Below are 19,953 nucleotides of genomic sequence, written 5' to 3'. Positions count from 1 at the left end.
AATTTTCTGGTATGATATCTGTACTTTTACTTGAGTATGGATTTCAGGTACTTTATACACCACGGGTGCTATCAGGGTTTATTTGCTTGCAAGAAAGCTTGTATGTTTCTCTCAAGTGTTAGTTTTTATATTACACGAAAATTGTTTTAGGAAGGCACGGGCCCAGGTTGATGACGTCATTGTTTGGGGGGGTACGTCGTAGACGTCACAGGCGAGCACGCGGCGGACACTAGGACCCGGGAATGCCGAAGTGTTTTATCTCCTCATCCATTACATTGCCCTCATTTATTCAGTGGATCCAGTGAGCGCAGCACAGCACAATAAGTCACATACAGTTTCAATTCCAACCATACTCAGCGCACGGGAACAAAATGGTGAGGAGTGAGAGGCAAAGAAGAGAGGTGAAGGCCGAAGACTTGTTTCTGGAGTCCGAAACATCTTTGGATCAGCACGATTTTGAGATGTCTACTTGCCCTTTCAGTGACGTCTTCAACTCCAGAGACTCGTCCATGATAAACACTTTCCTGAAAAATGTGCAAGTTTTATTGGAGGCTGCGCGTTACATTGAGAGCGCCGAGAGGAAGGATGGAAGTAAGTGAAATTATAGTGCACTTATATGAGTGATTTCGACTCATTTGCGTAATGCAGACAAACTGTTTCATTGTCAATAGACTCAGACAACAAAGGATTGAGTTCAACGAACAATCAGCCAAGTAGACGAGGAACATGTGCAGTGTGCCCCGATATGCGATGCACAGCCACAATGCTTTTAAAGGATCAAGTTTCCAAAATGTAAAAGGAGACCTTTTTTTATATATTTTTACATTTTTATAATGCACACAATGCAGAAACTTAAATTGTTTCATGGCTATTTTAACGGCACAAAGTCATATAACGACACATTTCACATGTCTATGTTTCATTTCATGTGTCAGAGACACAAAAACAGGTGAATAGCTCTGTTTCTCTGCAGCACACTATATATGTCCCAAATCGCAGGCTGACTGTCCCAAGCTGGCATGCACTGTCATATAGGGAAGTTCAGAGTCTGTGAGACATGCCAGGCTGTTTGCAATCTCTCTTCTCTCGAGGAACATAAACAAGTATATAAATAAATAAATAAACAACATTTGCTGGCACAGTACACACGCTGACGTCACCTCTCACTGGGGTAGACTGTAATTTGCACCTAAATCTATCCATTACGCACCGACTAGAAGACAGTATGTATGATGATTAAACGTTTATCGTATAAATAAAGGCATTTGATCATACGAAGCCGTTTTTGTTTGAGCATTAAATTGTGCTTTGTCCAGGTAGGAAATTGTAGGAAAAATCTATTTGGCACCCATGTTTTTTTTTAAATTCATGTTAATGTATAAGACTGGTTGTGTCTATTATTATAAAGAGAGGTTAATATGAAGCACTTAAAAAACAATAGATTTTTATCATGTTTTTGCCATTCGCTCTTATTTTTCATTATTATTCAATGCGATTAAAGGAAAACCGAGTCACACCGGCTAAATCTGTAATTTTATACGCAGACTGCATATATCTACTTCTAAATAGTTCTCCAAATTGCCTTCCTGTTTCCTAGGGGGTGTGTTCACATGACATCCACATGGCGCACTTTGCGCTGCTCTGATTGGTCGGAGCGTGTTGCGTTGGTGGACGCTTACTAGGGCCTCTGACCAATCACGGCGCTGCGGTGCTGCGCTGTCATATGTTGCTGGGCCTGGCTTAAACGGGCTGGAAGTGAGGGATTGTGGGAGATGAAGTGCGCAGTATCAAAACGGGGAACAGAGCATTAAAACGCATTTTTTATCGTTAACTATAACACATGTAACGCAGATTTTACAAAACACATTTCCGCTTGTTACATGACTACTTAACTAGCTTGGAGTGTACAACTATGTAGGAAAACTGGGTTTGGTTTCATAACGTTTGTTATTCATAAAAACTATGAATACAATAGTAAATTGTATATATATATATATTCTCTCTCTCTCTCTCTCTCTCTCTCTATATATATATATATATTTGTTTTAGTCTCATAGGATATTGCTAGATGTGCTAGGTAGACTTTGTCTTATTTTTGTATAAATGTACTTAATATGAAACAGTCGCTAAATAACTACTATAAAAGATAGATGTAACCATCCAAACAAGGTTATTCTTTTAATATGTAATAGCGTAATAATAAATCAGCTTGTCCTTTTCGAGTTAAAGGGTCTGTTGGGTGAAGGCCTACATTTCCCATAATGCCCCGCGCGGAGGTCTCGATCCTCTCAGCTGTTAAAACAGTAGGTAAACAAACTGGGCGTCTTTTTCAGAGTCTGAACACGGATATGCCTCGACCTTTCCGTCTATTCAGCACTCCAGCTACCAGAGACAAAGGAAACTCCGAAATAAAAAGTGCAGCAACAACCACAACAGGTAAGCACATGATCTGACTCTCCACTTCCACGACAGGGGGGGGAAACTGCTGGAGAAGAGCCAGAGAGAGACGTGTGCATAGATCACAAATGCTGTGACATCTGTCAGGACCTGTCACTGCTTAATAGTGGCTTGAATCAGTATTTTCTAGCTAATTTTCTAGTCTCCTTAATTAGTTTATGGCTTGTTTTATGTTATGTTAAAAACCAGTATACACTTTTAAATGCCTTATATGAATAGAGCAAAGTCTATCAGATATGTTTTTTTAATTAATTAGACAATTCAGCGTTTAAAAGAAGGTGTATTATTATTTTCCCTTGTTGCTTGATTTGTTTTGGGTGAGGGGATCTCTCATCAGCTGATTGTCAAACGGGACTGCTGCAGCGTTGAGGTTAGGGACCGTGCGAAAACTCACGTCCTGTTTTCGTCTTTTGGGCGCCATTGGGTTTCGTTTCGTTTGAAGCGGAAGTCTGCAGTGTCGATATTCTCGGTTTATTTTGACGCGTATGCGGTTAATGCCTGCTAAACAGTCCGTGGGGGGGGAAAAACAAACAAACCAGTTTGCGCACTTGGTTCTCACGAGAGGAGTACTTTAATTTGGCCAATGTCCCTTGAACACACGGCTCTTATTTACAGCAACTGTTGTTTTCAAGCTGCCAAGGTGAACAGCCTGAGGCGTCTTTATTAAATTAATTTTCCATGTTATTCTTCTAAAACATGGTTTGGAAAATGATCACCGGTCTTTTCCCGCTAAATGTCGATTTCATAAAAGAAACGAATCGAAAATACGATATCAGGCGTTTAATCCGTCTGTTAACAGGTGCTTTGTTAAATCACGAAAATGGTGCGCGCGGCTATGATGCCAAACAATTTTATGTTGGTAGACACTTTACTAGCTTTTGAAGTGGCCAAAAAAGTCATCCAGGTAGACAGCTCACTAGGTTTTGTGAAGCCCAGAATTGCCAACTGGGTAAACAGTGTCATACCCTTGTGAAAATTTACCATGGGTTTACTGCAAATGAAACCAAAAAACATGGTTATTATAGTTAAACCATGGTTTTGCTACACTGACCTTAGTTTAACCATGGTATTTGTAGTAAAACTGTTGTTATACAAATGTAATCAATCTGCAAAAACCATGGTTCACTACACGTTTACTATAATAAAACCATGGTTAATTTTCTTAAGGGTAGGTTTATTCGTTTTTAACATGCCATCTAGGTAGGTAACTTTTTTTGTGATGTCTAAAATGTCCTATGTGTAGGTAGTTCTCTAGGTTTCGAGATGCCCAGAATTTCTGTTATTGTAGGTAATTTACCAGGTTTTGTTTATCAAAATGTCATCTAGCTACAGGTTTTGCATTGACCAAAATGCCATTTAGGTGAGCAGCTCATAAGAGTTTTTTTTGTTTTTTTCAGACAGTGTGTGTGTGACTGTTTAGTGTTGTGTGAGTTGTCTCTGTTTTGTTTCATTGCATTTCTAAATAACAGACATCTTGGTGACTGATCTCAGGTCTGTGTTACTGTACACAAAGCGAGCACTGATGGAGGGAATGTAAAGAAAACACTATCTGATCATCTGGCATGCCTGTGTGTTTCTCCTGAGGAGAGTTCATTCAGGCCACTTCAGTTAAAATGGAGATGGTGGAAAGATTGTAGGGAAAAATACTTTTCCACACATGTTTAATAACATGTGTGGGCAACCTACATTTTTGATCATTAAAACTTAAGATTTCCACACTTATGCTGTGAATAATAACTACAGAATACGCCAGTGTAATGAAAAACGTACTAGCAATTTTCTGCCAGTACATTATCCGTTACATTTACAAACATTTCCTTTAACCCTAAAACACAATGCAATGTGTAATTCAAACTACTAAAAAAAACCCTGGACAAATCTATTCGTGGTCTCATTTGTACGGACTTTTCCTAGAGTGTATGTCTCTTGACACTACACATCCTGTCAAACAAAACCGTGTAAACACAGCCATACTGTTAGTTTTTTTCACCGATCTTTTCTTCCCTCGCTCCATTCCTCCTCTCCCCTGAGCTTGCAAGCATCCTTCCGTGCAGAAGTGGCAATACCATAAGGTCAGCTACAGGATGCCTGAAAACACGGTCTTGGTATTAATAGTTGCCAATAAAGGGAAGTGGTCACATGACCCACAGAGAAGTAGGCCCACGCTGCAGCCACGTCTTGCTGCCCCTGCAAAGGCATTGCCATACACCGGTTCGGCCGGCCATTTAGAGCTTTGAAAAAGCTTTTAGCATGCTGCCACACAAAGAGCCTCTTGGGGGGGGCTGATTCACTTTACATTATTAACATAATACTGACTCGTGCTCTCAAAGAGGGTGAGAGAGAGAGCTCGTCCACTGGCACTCACTCATTGTACGAAGAGGAGAGCTCTCTCATGTGCACGCATATAGGCTGGTCATTGTGCTCGCTTTCTCTGCTCTGCACACTTCATTTCTCTGTCTTTTCGTTGCAGACAAAGAGTTGCAGTGACATGTGGGTCATTTAGAGGAGCCTTTATAATTCCCTCTGGAGCCACTGGATTGGTTGTGGCTGGTTCAACCCCCCAATAAAGATTAATTAGTAAATCCATTGGAATCCTTAATGATGCATAGCCTTGTACTTTATGAGCGGCCTGGCTTTTTTCCATGTACATGTTCTCTGATCTCACGATGAGAGCTGACGTTTAATTCAGGAGATAAGTGCTCAAGAAATGAGCTTATGCTTATGATGAGGGTTATGATAAAAACCTTGCACTTAATTCACCACAGACTCACAAGCAAGTTGATGTTTGCTCATTCATTGCTTCTGCTTTGTTTTATAGGTCCACACACAATGAGCTGGAGAAAAATCGGTAAGTGCGATTTTTAAATTATTACTTTTTTACAGTGTAATACTGAGAACACTGGCAATGATAGGAAATATCACAAACCAATATCACTTAACTTGCACTAACCGCATAAGCACCACAACTTGAACATGTGTACTAAAAGTCATGACTACAAATAGTTACGATTTTTAGGGAAAAAAAAAAGGTGGAAATCGGAAAGGAGCTGATATTTGGGTCCCATTATGTGAACATTGCTTTAGATTTTTGTTTAGTTTATTGTGGTTGAAAACAGTGATGTATTGCAGTCTTTTACTCGCAATCAAAATTGGAAGTTGGAGCTTTGTGGTTTGGTTGCTATATTTCCTGCATGCTTTTTGTAGAGCGTGGGCATGCAAGTGTCAGTAAAATATATGTGAGGGAATAGCTGACATTTGTCATAGCAGGAAAAGACTTGCAGTCAACATTGTAAAGATCTGTAAACACTGTACACTGTAATGTTATGCAATGGTGGCCTTAAGTTATAAAAAGTTACAAAAAAAATAAAGTATCATGAGGAATAATATTGCAGTGCTTTGAAATATTATATTTCCCTTCACCTAAAGTATTGAAGCTACTTTTCAAAATTGCTAAAATATGAAAAAATAAAAATGGCATTACATGGGGCGAACAGGAAGTTTGAAACACAGAAGGATTGTCCTACAGTTGTCCTCGGCTTGTCCCTGCAGCAACAGGTAACTAAAAGTTGTGGGAAGTTGTGGCCTAATGGTTAGAGAGTCGGACTCGTAACCCAAAGGTTGCGGGTTCGAGTCTCGTACCGGCAGGGATTGTAGGTGGGGGGAGTGAATGTACAGCGCTCTCTCCCACCTTCAATACCACGACTGAGGTGCCCTTGAGCAAGGCACCGTACCCCCAACTGCTCCCCGGGCGCCGCAGCAAAAATGGCTGCCCACTGCTCCGGGTGTGTGTTCACGGTGTGTGTGTGCACTTTGGATGGGTTAAATGCAGAGCACTAATTCCGAGTATGGGTCACCATACTTGGCCATACATGTCACCATACATGTCACGTCACTTTTCACTTTTTCACTTTAAAAGTGAAAGTAAGAGGTGACCCATTTCTGCTAATCTAAGGGCATTCCCACTCCTCATGGCTCACCCGTCCCTCGGTTCTGCACAACTACGGCAGCCTCAGTTTTTAGATTACTACCCAGAGTCCAGGGAGACGTCAGAAACCAGAGACGCACTCATATGCCCCTTCTTTCACAATGTCATTTGCATAATAGGAAGTTCACAGAAGGAAACCAGTAATTACTGTAGGTGTACATTATTAGGATAATACAAGTGTGATTTATTTAAAATTCCCCAAACTCATGGGTGGTGTTTTTCTTTGAAATCACCACCCATGTGTGGACTAAGCATAATGCGTGAGTGTTTACAGATGATGGACTTCATGTTCTGGTTTAACGAGTGCTTATCTGATAGGCATTAGACTCCGACCGTGCGGGGCCTGCTGTTTAGGCTCTGTGCACGCAAATACTGGAGACTCCACTTCAAAGACTGAAAATAACTCTTGTCTAGACTAACAGGAACTCCTTTGTGACCCTCTATATGAAGACCTGGAGCTCTATTAACTTTTCTTAAGCACAGCCTAATCATGGAGTGTCACATCTATTTGCTTGCCGGTCATTTTGGATGGGACATGGGTGAGATCTTGTCCAAGGTTGGACTAAGACTTTGCTGCAGAATCATTGGTGGACCAAAGCACACAGTTTTACTTGAGTAGTTCTAAATGCACCATATGTATGTGTGCATGCAAGTAGACTCATCTCCTCCCAGACCGGCTGGGTTTCTCAGATAATGTCTACACATGTGAAGGGTTGTCAGTGCGCTGGCGTGAGGTTGTATGGGTTTGGTACAGATAAAGTGGACAGGGCTTGTCGGACAGCCTTTAGTGTCAGCACACACAAATACTACACAACACAATATGAAGAAGGTACAGTCGGTAGCCACACCCAACACCAAACCATATTACCTAGGGCTGGGCGATATAGCTAAAAAATTTATCAATGATATAATGTTTCATATCGTTCGGTATCGATAATTATTGACATTTTTTTATAACCTTTCGTAAAACAAAGAGCAATAGATTTTTTTATTTATTTAACCACTGTATTTTTAAATTAACCCAATCTAAATTAACTCATATAAATCAAATATAATTTCGTAAATTGCATAAACCATTATGAACAAAACAGCATCATGTATTTATGCATTGCATAATACAAAGAGCCGAATCGCCCATCACGCAGATTGCATTTAAAAACATAAGAGATGCAGTGAAAAGGAATAAACCTCCACAAATTCGCGACGTGTTTTCTAAAAGTTTAAACTGTTTAAACTTTGCATGGCTACATCTCTTGTGTGAGACGCGAGTGCAGCAGTCACATTTGTCCGTCTAACAACGCTCCCTGACGCACTCCTAACATTCAAATGCAAATGTTTATTTTAAATTTGACTAATAAAAATTTTTTTTATTCACAATCTCCTCATCACGGGCAGGCACAGCACTCAATTCAGTATGTGTTCGTGTTTGTGTGTGCTGTCTGTGTCACTCAAGGCACGTGCCTATATCGTGCACTATATCGAACATTTTTTTTTATATCATTATCGAAGAAGGTGTACCATCGATAAATATCGATACCGTTTTATCGCCCAGGCATAATATCCTGACTCCATATGAATTTTAGAGTTCTGGAAGATAGGACACCTTTTGTACCTAACATGCCTTCCAGCTCAAAGTTGTTATACACCCCTTTCAACCCCCGGTTGTACCTTGAGTGGCCCGACTGGAAGGGGACAGTTTCCTGCTCACCATAAGCCTTACTGCAGTCCCAGTTGGTAAGCGGTGACCATTTTGTGTCAGTTTCTGTTTGATGAAGATGTAAGACAGCTCACAGTGTTTTTGCATGTGAGAAAGGAAGAGGAAGGAGATGAAAGCCGTGACCGCATTCCGGCCTCTCGCAAACCACCATACATATACAGATAACACACGTGTGTTCAAACAAGCATGCCGCCGTTTCATCTTATGATGCCTTTGAACATATGTGGTGAGCCTCAACTTCCTGAACTTGGGTTTGTTTGCACAGTTCGGATGTCAGAATGGAAGATGTCGAATTTAAATTAAATCACTGATTTCATTTCCAATTATGGGCATGTGGTTGTTAATTATTGGGTATATATGAAAGCGAGGGTGTTTGGTTGTGTGTTAAGCACGTTGTCGTGGATGTGTGGGCCGTGGTGTGTTTGACAGTCAGAATGCAAAGGCTCAGGAATAAAGCTGCCAAGCTGGCTTACTGAAAATAGACCAGAGGCCCTAAGAAAATATCTTTTCAGAACATAGAGGAGCTCGTGCTCATTGGCTACAATACACTTCCGCCCAAAATCATTAGGAATAAAGTGCGTTTAGAAGATACAATGTCATCCGTTGCCAAAGTGTGCTCCTCAAGAACTCGCTGCCGATGACCTTAAATGTTGTCCTCCCTGTTTTCTACGGCAGTACAGAGGAAGCTGGAGTCCCCTGGGAATTCCGGAAACCCCTGGAAGGGAAGCCAGAGCTGGCTGTTCTCTCTGACCTGATGCCTTGTAAGCTTTTCTTGGCCAGCAAAAGCAGCTTAGGAAGAGTGATCTTTGGTCAAGTAAGCCATGCAGACTCGCAGACGTGCCAGGGCATGTTCGCAATGCATGCATAGATGCACACTCATGCTATGGAAGGTTGACAAAGCTTTGGGTGTTTTGGATGAGTCAGGATGGACACACACCCCTGTAGCAGTCTTTGGGTTATGTCTGAAGAGTAGCAGAGGACATTTGATATTCAGAGGCCACTATTGCTGTGCCTTGCCCCATATTTACTGTGCTCTGTAAAAGAACACAGTGTTTCATTGCACAAAGAGACCCAATCTCACTTCAAATGCAACACGCATGGTTACTAGTGTGTAAGGTTACAGAAACAACACACAAACAGACCCACATCCTTGATGGCATCATTAACCTTGCTATACATCCACACCCAATATTTTTAGACTCCTCCTTACTAGTACAACCAAATTCTTGAAATACAGGCAGAAATCTATGAAGCAAGTAACATTCCTGAATGATACAGTCAATTCAATGTCACCAGCAACACCCTTAAAACCTGATAATGAAATTTGTGGGGTTTTTTTGTTTCTACATTGTGTCAAAGTATGACAGTTTGCAGGCCTGTTAAGGTTGTAACCAAACATTCAAGATTGGCGCAAGCACCAAATGTAATTGCTTAATGATTGGCCGTTGAAAAAAAACATCAACCACTGGTCTAAATATTGGGGTGACATGTACTCCTCAATGTTTGTGGTGGTTACGGCCCTGAGGCCTATCACAGAGTGTCATATATTGAGTTATGCTTGACCTAGGGAATCATCATGGCAGGCGGGACAAAGCTATACTATCCAGCCATCCAATCAAAGCCCCTGAAGTTCATCCAATCAAAGCCAGCCACATTGATCCGCACCTATGGTCCTTTGCTTTGTGTGTCATGGCCTTCCACCACCACTGTGTGTGTATTTTTTGAGTTAGGCGTCCTTCCAGGGAAGGAAAGTGGATTGAGTGGATTTTCTGAGAGAGAGAGCGGTGTGATCCAAACATCTGGTGACGTTTCTGTTTTCTGATTTAGTCCCGTTTGTTTTTGGGATCACCTCACGTTTATTAGATTATCTAAAGTGTCCACAACCTTCTGGCCAATTGAAACCCACGTAATAGAGAGCCATACAATAGAGAATCCGTGTTTTCTATGCACACAGCCATCTGCAGGAGCTTTAGGGATGGGGGCAGCAATCACATGACCACACACACACAAACTCTGTGGGCATGTGAGTGGGGTCTGCTGGTCTGGGCAGTGCGGAGCAGATTACAGCTCAGCACGTGTGAACTAATCCATGAGTTACTGATGGGCCAGAGCGGACCTTGCTCCACCACAGCTGGTACTGTCTGAGATTGTATGTGCTCCTTTATTTCCCTGTAGATTGTAGCCATTGCTCTACCAGTAGTGTGTGTTTATGCAGGGGTACAGCAAAGGTATATCCTCGGCCCGATATAGGTCTCAATCTGTCTCCCCTACTATGGATGGGTCTCAACTTTTGACTAGTTGCACAACAACTGACTAGACAATTGGAAAAGAGACTACTTCATCCACATTTTTTCATTTGTTTGTCTGTAGTTTGATATTTTTTTTGAGCATCCCACCATAAAAACTGCATTCAAGATATGGATCAAGTTAAAAGTAGTCCAAGTAGCCCATTCCATTACTTTATGCTCTGTTGATGTTGAATGAGACTAGTCAGTCGACTAGCTATATGCAGGCAACCCATGCACTGGTCGATTTTGAAAATGTGTATTTTTGCACATCCACCCCCCTTCGTGTGTCGTACAGTAAGCTGTCATTGGTTCACCATGCATGGCTCAAAGGCTTTGTGTTTGCAAGCATGTTTATGTAGAGTGCCATCATAGTTTCTGTCTGTACTCTCTTTCCACTGGTATCTTTCTCTTCCTCCTACCTCTTTATTCATCTCCCTTTCATCCCCTCTATCCTGACTACCCCCACCTTCTAACTTTACATTTGCAACCATCTCTCCCTCCTTCTCTGCCCACATTTGAAGGTTGCTTTTATTCCCAGCTTGATTGTATGTTGCTTTTAGGTTGGTACATCTCTCTAATGTCATGCTCACGTTGCTTTTCGTCCAGTTTTGGACTAGTGCCAATAATGGCCTCCCATCTGTGTGTGTTTATGTGGTGGGGGTGGATACCACTCTCGTTTAATCTGAGAGCTGTTCGAGAGCTCAGGACTGATATGATGGGGACACGTCTGCGCGCTCACCCATTGTGACATCAGAAAGCACGTTGCCAAACCTTAAAATAAAGCAAGGCTTAAACAAGCTGGTAACCCAGATGAAGCTGTCAGTCCTGCTGTATTGATCAGATACCGAACTAGAGCTTGAGAACCCAGAGCCTGTTCTCGCTCTGTAATCTGTGCAGTGGTGTGCAATAACCCAGCCATGTGACACGATGCTTCAAAGGCATCATGTGAGGCAATGGAGAAAAACATACTACAGGGGAATCCGTCGGGGAAAAAAAACTGACTTTTCTAGTGTGCGTGCTAGGGATGGGCATTCGATTAAATTTTCTTAGTCGATGGTCGGGAGAATTAACGATCGACTATCGATTAATCATTAATAATGGTGATGTAGCTCTCAGCTGTTAAAGCGGTCCAGCAGTCTGTAGTTAGAGCAACTCTCTCAGCTTTGCTCAATTCTTTTAACAGCTGCTGCTTTCGTTCTTCGTAGTGAGTTTCTATCAGTCTAGTGATGGTACGTCGTGATGGAATTTGATATGCTGGTTCCAATAAATGTATCAGTTCTCGAAAACCATTGCCCTCAACAATACTTAAGGGCAGAATATCCATCTCAATGAACTTGCAGATCCCTTGGGTAATTTTCTCTGCTCGTTGTGCATCACAGCTCCGAGTCCGTGCTAACGCCGACTTGATGCTAGGTTGAGACTGAGAGCAGGATGCACCGCCACCGACATTAACCAGGGACGGATGCACTTTGTTTAAGTGGTACATCATTTGAGTCGTGGCCGTGTTGTACTTATACACGGCATCGCAATGTTTGCAGTGAACTATTTCGCTTTTTAAATCAAAATGGTCCCACGCCACACTTCGCCGTGACCTCTTCATGATTATTAACGGAAGATCACAGATAAACGAGTATGGTGTCAAATATTGCACCCTGGTGGTAAAATGTTTAATTGCTGCCACACAGTGAAATTCATTTAATTGCTTCAAGACTCACACTACGCAACGCAACCTGCATTAGATTTAAAAAAAATGCATTAGATTAATCGATAACAAATTAACGTGATCGACGAAATTCTTAACGATCAATTATCGATCGTCGATTAATCATGCCCATCCCTAGTGCGTGCATTGCTGTATGGTGACTCCATGCCATCAAATGGCTCTGGGATTCATCAATATTAAATGCACGTGATGCTATAAATAGGTCCTTGGTTGAGAGAGGATGCAGTTTGTGTTCTCACGTAAAGAATTAAATGATAAGATTCAAGAACGGTTTAAATCATACTTTTATGTGCATTTCTATCAGTGCAGGACTGTTCAGATTTTTGTCTGCTGCAAAGACCGAGGTGCTGCATGGGAAAACGTGAGATTTCCTGCTGTGCTATGATTATACGTGTATAAATGAATAGTTGGCAAATAGCCAGTCCAATGCATAATCTGCATACTTTTTCCATGCTCTTGTGTGGGGAAATGTGTTGCATTTTTTGTTCTTAATGCAGATTATAATTTGAGAGTGTGTTTGAATGGTGTTGACCCCCTCTTGACCTTGACATTAGTTATTACCATGTCAGACCCATAGCATTATGCCAACTCCATTCATTATTTACCAATAAACCAAGCAGAATCTGGGGCAAGCATGTGTTTTCTACCCCTAATAAAACCCCCACCACATCAGAGGACAGAAAGGACGGGATATCATGTCGTTTCATCTATCTATCCATCCATCTATCTATCTATCTATCTGTCTATCTATCTATCTATCTATACATTACAATGCAAGTGCACATGAATGCACATTATATATTTCAATTGTTTGTTTGATAATTAAATGTAATCCAACCAATTCACGATCATGACAGCCCTGACTATGAGCGTGTGTGTTTATTTTTATGAGTCATTTAAAGGAAATGTGAAGATGTTTTGTCATAATAAAATTCTTGCTTGGGGTGTAAGAGTAAGCATGTCTGAACATGCTCAAACGTAAGAGGCACATTTGATTTGAGTTATTATTAAACCGAGTTATAGAGTTCTCTTAATGACTAATGCAGAGGAGTATAAAACTTGGCATCTTCTGCCAGCGCCAGATCTTGACCAGAAGAATAGACTCGGCTTGCAGCTTTGAAGCACAGATTCTGCACACCCACGATTATCAAGGGTTATTCATCTACTCCGTTCCAAAACCAAATGAACTGCCTACAGAGGCAGCATTTTAAGGCATTATAGTTAACTTGTTTTAGTCACATTCTCCTTTGTGGAGAAGGCAATCCCAGAATGCAATGCAACAAAAAAGTCAATAAAAATTATAATTTTACACAATATTTCTGTGTGCAGTATTGCGCTGTTAGCATAGCAGCATGCTAATGTCATCGGACTCCATTGGAATCAAGTCGAGTTTCCCTTGGCGGAGGGCTGTTTTTATTTGTGTCTGTTCATGTAAAGTTTTTCAAATCAGCCACTTATGAGGTTCAAAGAGTGTTTACTCCTAAAAATAAAGGTTCCAAAAGGAATTTAAAAGTCTAAAAAATATTTTTTCCACTATAAAGAAACTTTTGTGCGATGGAAAGGTTCTTCATTGATGCCAATAAAGAACCCTTCTTTTTAAGAGTGTAGCATGCCTCCTTAAAAGGCAGCTGCCCATGTATGAATCACACTGCTACTTTTGATTTTGCAGCAAAGCTAATGTGATAAAGTTCAACTGTGTTTCATAACTTTACTGTGCATGCATTGTCGTTGACAACGCAAGTTATTCATAGTAACTGAAACAGTTTTAAGTCTAGCTTTTGTCTCTGTGTGTTTTTGCGTTGGTTTCTGTTTTGTTTTCTCACTTTATGCAACTGATCTTTTTAGGTACCAAAGAAACTAAAGTGTTAATGCGTAATGTCATAATTTTCTAGTCTTTTAAAGATGTTGTTTTTCACTTAGGCTGCGAGACGACAAGACTTAGTGATTGTTGTTTGGCACGGTCTCTGTCTGCTGACAGAAACGAAGTCATTTATTACACCACACGCAGACGAAAGCAAACACAGGCACATATATACGGCCTTCCAGACAAGCACTGCTTGAGTGTGTGACATGACACTGGCATGTCTGGAGATAGATATGTAGATAGCGTGAGAAGTATTTTAAAGATATTTGGGTTACATCTGGTTGCCATGGTGAAGGGGTTGTTGGGCAAAATGTGTGTAGACGAACTAGAGGCCTGGTGCAGTAATTTGTATGAGCTACAAGTAAATCTAAAATACCAGTCTGCCCCCTATAGCCATTAATGCACCAGGTTGATCAATCAATGTCCACACACACCGAGGCAGACAGTGGAGCGTCTGCGACAGGCGTGTGTGTGTGAGACGGGTGTCCTGATAACAGTGCCCTCTCGGTGGTGCTCAGCGATAAGGCTTGTGATAAATCTACCACCATTGTCACAGGTCAGACAGACTGTGTGTGTGTGTGTGTGTGTGTGTGTGTGTGTGTGTGTGAGAAAGAAAGAGAGCAGCCATCTTCATTGCCTATAAGGTAAAATGCAAACAGAATGTTGAAAAGTCTCAATAACACAATTACAGACACACGTGCTATATGCAAACACGTAAACTCGTAAAATGTAGACCGAGTCTGCTCATGTTTTAAAGACAGTGTTGGATGTCAGTGTTATTTTATTGTCACTGATATGCTATTATAGTTCTTGTAAATATTTTGAATGAGATATGCACACGGGGCACTTTTGCATCAGAAAGTGAACAATCACAACCTCAAGCACTTTGAGTAACTAGAATACAATCTTGAAGTAGTCAGTGTCATGTGTGGGTGTGTGTGCGTGCTTCGTGTTTAAGCTAGAGAATGAGGTGTTGTCATAAGCTGTTGGTCAAATCACTCAGGTAAAGGTTCAGTAACAGCGAGTTTGTTCCATTTTTTTTCTTTTAGGGCATGTGTGTGTGTGTGTGTGTGGATGAGGCTGACGTTTCTGTTTGTCATGTTTCAGGCGAGCCCATCTTCGTTTGTGTCTGGAGCAATTGAAGTCTCTCATCCCGCTGGGACCAGACTGCAGCCGTCACACCACTCTGGGACTGCTCAACAAGGCCAAAGCACACATAAAGGTAAACACACTTGAGAGGAGCTCCTAAATTAAGACCGTGATGTTAGAGCTGTGGCCTAGTGGTTTGCGCACATGCTCTGACACATTGAGCCATGGTGCTTATGTGGGAAATATGAGTTTGAATTTGACACGCCACATTTACTCATCCTGTTGCCCCTGTCTCTGCTTGTGATGTATTGTCCACTCTAAACAATAAGAATAAAAAAACCTAAGCTATCACTAAATTTTTTTTTGTTTGTTTTAAGACATTATTTTGCCCATATATGAAAATCACAAGCCAGTTTTACTCTATTTAAATTTGATATTTTAAGATTATTGAATTGGTGGATTGGTGGACAGCTGATACAACACCAGTATTTAATCATATCTCAATTGCTATCATTTATCATTAAAGTTTAACACCAAGAAATTAACAGGTTTTTGAAAAAAGATTGTTCATTCACATGAGATGAAGTCTGCATCAGTAGTCAAATAAAAGCTGTTTTATTTATTGTATGTAAAAGACTACACCTATATAAAATATTTACATTATTTACATCCGCACATGTAAACAGCCACAACACCTTACAAAAAAAACCCCAACAGCTTCCTGTAAGCAGAGCCACGTCCCTTAATGTGACAAATCAGTTTCTATCCCTTAAGAGCTTTTTTGTAAAACGCATGTCAAGCACTACACACAGATACTTTCTATTGTTGAAAATATGTATCTGATAATAACCATGTATTTTCAGTTTGGCTTTCATTCTAAAGTCCTACTGGTTTTCCCGTAATAACAGGTTAAGCTGTCCCGACCAGTTACGTGTGTGTGCATGTGTGTGTGTGTACGCATTAGTGGTTGTAGCTGGGGTCATGCTGCATTGTTCTAGCGTAATGTATTATAAGGTCACAAGGGCCACTTGTGGAGGGATTATTGATCCGAACTGGGTTCAGAACTGTAGTAAACAAATCCATCAGTCACGTGAGCTTGACAAAATGCACACCTCTTTAAATCACCCGTCCTGCTATTTCATACAGCATGATGTTAATGAAGTTGTTTAAAATTTTGATTAGTGCTCTTGCAAATCAATGCAGGTTTGAATCTGGCTTGCAACATTTCCCAATCCTGAAGTGATGAAAAGGGACAAAATAAATGAAAGGTCTTGTAACGCTGAACATGCCTTTACTTATGCATTAGCTGTAATAACCTTTGATTACAAGTGAATTCTTTTGTATGTGCCGTTAGTGATTTTCTGTAATTATCCATGAGTCACCATTCTTTGTCTTTCCACAGAAACTGGAGGAAGCGGAGCGCAAGTCTCAGTATCAGTTGGAGAATTTGGAGCGAGAGCAGCGTCACCTCCAGAGGCGACTGGACCTGCTGCGGGGCGGCGGGGGCGTGCTGGAGGGCGAGAGGATACACACTGACAGCGTAGGCTCCACCGTCTGCTCCGAGAGATCCGATCGCTCAGACTCAGACCAAGGTTGGAGCTTCATGTTAATCTGTCTACATATTGTTCTATCATTCTGTTTGTCTGTCATTATTGTTCTATGGTTATCTATCCATCCATCCATCTATATCCATCCATCCATCCATCTATATCCATCCATCCATCCATCTACATCCATCCATCTATATCCATCCATCCATCAATCTATATCTATCCATCCATCCATCCATCTATTATATTATATATCTATATATATGTCTGTCTGTCGATCTATTTCTGTCTATCAATCTATCTGTCGCTCTATCATCTATTGTTCTGTCTGTCTGTCTTTAATGCCAAGCTAGATATCAGTCACCCTTTCATGTGACATACCTGATGTGATGCAAGATGCAATGTTGTCTGACTTTGTTTCACTCTCTCTTTGGACACAGAAGAGATGGAGGTGGACGTGGAGAGCACAGAGTTCTCTCATGGAGAGCTGGACAGCATTAGCACAGCCAGCACCAGCGATCTGGACGACCACAGCAGTCTACAGAGCACTGCCAGCGATGAGGGCTACTCCTCCTGCAGCATCAAACTGGCCTTCAGCTCATAAAACGAGCTCCCCCTTTACACACACACACACACACTATCCCAGCCCTCGAAATTAGTCCTGCCTCCTAGCCACCGTTCCCTCCTCGACCAATCAGAGACTCTTATTTAAGTCAGGTGACCAGAACACCGCCCGCCCTATAGAATGCCTGATGTTTTAAATTTGTGAATGTATCTGAGAGAATATGAATGAGATGGAAACAATCTGTGATTGTGATTTAATTGGGTTATTAGATGGTTTTATTCCTGAATAAGAGACTTTTCTGATAATTGTCATTATCTAAATCCCCTTTTTCCGAAAGGAAAGCTAAGATGTATAAAAATAGATGTTAATTTTTTATTCAAACCCCTGATTGTTAATTCTCTACATGAATGGGTCGTGAACTGGTCACTAGTGAAACATTCAACTAAACCCACCCAAATTGGATCACCTGACATGCGTAACTCCATATCAACACAAGAAGCCCCGAACCTGTTGATTTCCTTCACACCCGGTCTAATGGTTCTAAAGTCGCTGCTGAACGGCGACGAGGACTGTCATTGGTGCTACGTGACAAAAACCAATAAAGCAGAAAGATCTACTGCGTTCATCAGAGACAACAGAAAAACTACGATCCCATGGCTGTGGGAATTTTTGGTGCATTTAAAACTGTGGAGCTACTTTCCACGCAGCAGCTAAAACCCAGCGATCTTGCACTCGACCGCGTAGAGCCCTCCGTAGAACTGGCACCACGTCAGAGAAATATCCACCCCCGTGTTTAACTATAGATGTCTCTCCTGGCAGAAATAAGCAATAAACTCTTGTAGTCAGATCAACACATTAGCACTCCTACTCCTGAGACACAACACTTGTGTCCGTCCAAAAGAGCAACGCCAACTTGCTCATTTTTGTACATAAATACGATAGTTTAATAAATTAAAGTTAAAATAAAAACTGAGTTGAAAAAAAAGGTAGTTACCCATGGGTAGAAATTGCCTCTGTTGCTGTATGTCTTGTGTTTTGTGCATTTTAAATTATATTTTTGCAAAGATTGACTATCTTCCTCTTGAGAGTCTTTTGCGGTGGCATGGACAGTATTATTTGTTCATTATGCTGGATGAAACCTAAGTAGTTTCAAATCTGTGGCTGCCGAGGAAATTGACGACTTTCTTTAAAACTAAACAAAACTGAAATCCAACACTGAAGTACTTAAAATCGGACACACTAGAACGAGTGACCGCAGGCAGTGGTCTGTTAATAGCATGCTAACTCTGAGTGGCGCTCTTTTATTTATTCGGCTTTATGTTCAGAATTTTATTTCTTTTAAAGCTGAAAGGCATTCCACTACTAGTATCGTGCGCTGTGGACGTGGAGTGAGCAGCACATGCGCGTCGAACTCTTCCTTCCCGCTGTACTATGTTAAACTCTTAATTTTTTCTTTTTATTATTATTTTGTGTGAGATGAAGCATTCAGACTTCATTAACTTTCCTTAATTCGTATTTATTTTCTCCCCTTGATCCGAAATCGGAGGAAAGGGTTAACTTATTTCATTCGCCATATCCCTCCCTTTTAGATTATTCTCTTCTAAACCGTAAACTCACTCCGTCTGAGATTTTATTATTTTTATTTTATAGTTCCTCCCTAAATGCAGAGCTGTGTTGTAGTGCGTTTTAAAGCCAAGTCTAATTTGTAAACGCTTCGCCGGCAGTACGGACATCTGCTAGGTGTCCCGATCCAGCATCAACCAAATGCTTCTGGCTGCTGAACGGCCCATATGTGTGGAGTAGTTGTACTCACCCCAGTTAAGAGAGTTTTAGTCGGGTGTAAATTCATTGTGTTTAGAACAAACTCTTTTGGTCGCACGGACGAGCGCCACGGAGGCGTTTTCACGCGTGCGTTGAACTGAACTCAGCGGTGCTTTATCAACACCTGGCCAAACCACAGACGAGAACCTCTGTTGTCTCCTCACGAGAGGACACGTTGCTTTTGTCTTTTATTGTCCCTCCTTTTCATTCTTATTGTTTTATGAATCTGCACTATTTAAAGCCAGGGCCCATACTGAGATGCCAGTGCTTTTGGTTTTGTTTTATTTTATTTTATTTTTTGAAGAGAACGGCCCGTGTCCTGTTGAGGCCACTGTACCGACCCAGGCCCGAATTCAAGGACACTTCCCAGAGAAGTGGTGCTGGTCTGGGATCAGCGCTCCCGCGTCTCTGATCTCAGTCGCTCCGGAGATAAAGAAAAATGCTGAACGGATCCTGAAACGGCATCTGTGTTATGTCAAGAGACTCGGAATGGTCTGTTAAAGGTGAAGCTTTTCCGCCCGGAAGGAACAAAGGTCCTGATGAACCTGTGGCCATTCTTTGTAAACATGCACTCTGATTCTAGCTGTGAGTTAAAATGCAATACTTACAATAAACATCAAGATTGTCAAAAAAGATCCGGAAATGCCTCCTGTTTCTCTTCATTTTCTTTTTTATTGATGTAAATAATTTGAGGTTTTGCGTAAATAGAAAACAACACCGTAAGTCTCCAGTAGCCTATTGTTTGAGTTATTGTGTAGCGCTTCATTAAATATGCTGCTAATATTGCCCCACACAAAAAAAAATCAACTATTTTGAAAAAAAATATAAGAGCCATTTTGTGCAGTTTGAAGTGACATGATATCAGAATAAAATGAACCCCTTTTCATTTGGCGC

The 19,953-nt window shown here is 41.2% G+C and overlaps 1 protein-coding gene across 3 annotated transcripts; it reads left to right on the top strand.

Moving 5' to 3' along the window:
* The first annotated feature begins 221 nt into the window (after window positions 1-221).
* On the top strand, window positions 222-19,694 carry LOC107720360 (max-interacting protein 1). 3 transcript variants are annotated; one of them, XM_016528039.1, is made up of 6 exons: window positions 222-591; window positions 2,334-2,435; window positions 5,272-5,305; window positions 15,142-15,256; window positions 16,526-16,715; window positions 17,117-19,694. In XM_016528039.1, the coding sequence occupies exons 1-6, from the start codon at window positions 372-374 to the stop codon at window positions 17,275-17,277; spliced, it is 822 nt and encodes a 273-aa protein (XP_016383525.1). In that variant the 5' UTR covers window positions 222-371; the 3' UTR covers window positions 17,278-19,694. The 3 variants fall into 3 exon arrangements, with proteins under 3 accessions (XP_016383525.1, XP_016383523.1, XP_016383524.1); XM_016528037.1 differs by having other exon boundaries at window positions 230-591; window positions 17,114-19,694; XM_016528038.1 differs by having other exon boundaries at window positions 231-591; window positions 2,334-2,436; window positions 5,276-5,305; window positions 17,114-19,694.
* Window positions 19,695-19,953: the final 259 nt, after the last annotated feature.

Source organism: Sinocyclocheilus rhinocerous, unplaced genomic scaffold, assembly GCF_001515625.1.
Source record: "Sinocyclocheilus rhinocerous isolate Xijiao unplaced genomic scaffold, SAMN03320098_v1.1 scaffold1292, whole genome shotgun sequence".
Lineage (NCBI taxonomy): Eukaryota > Metazoa > Chordata > Actinopteri > Cypriniformes > Cyprinidae > Sinocyclocheilus > Sinocyclocheilus rhinocerous.
Note: the sequence above shows the minus strand (reverse complement) of the source record. Positions and strands in the feature narration are given on the sequence as shown.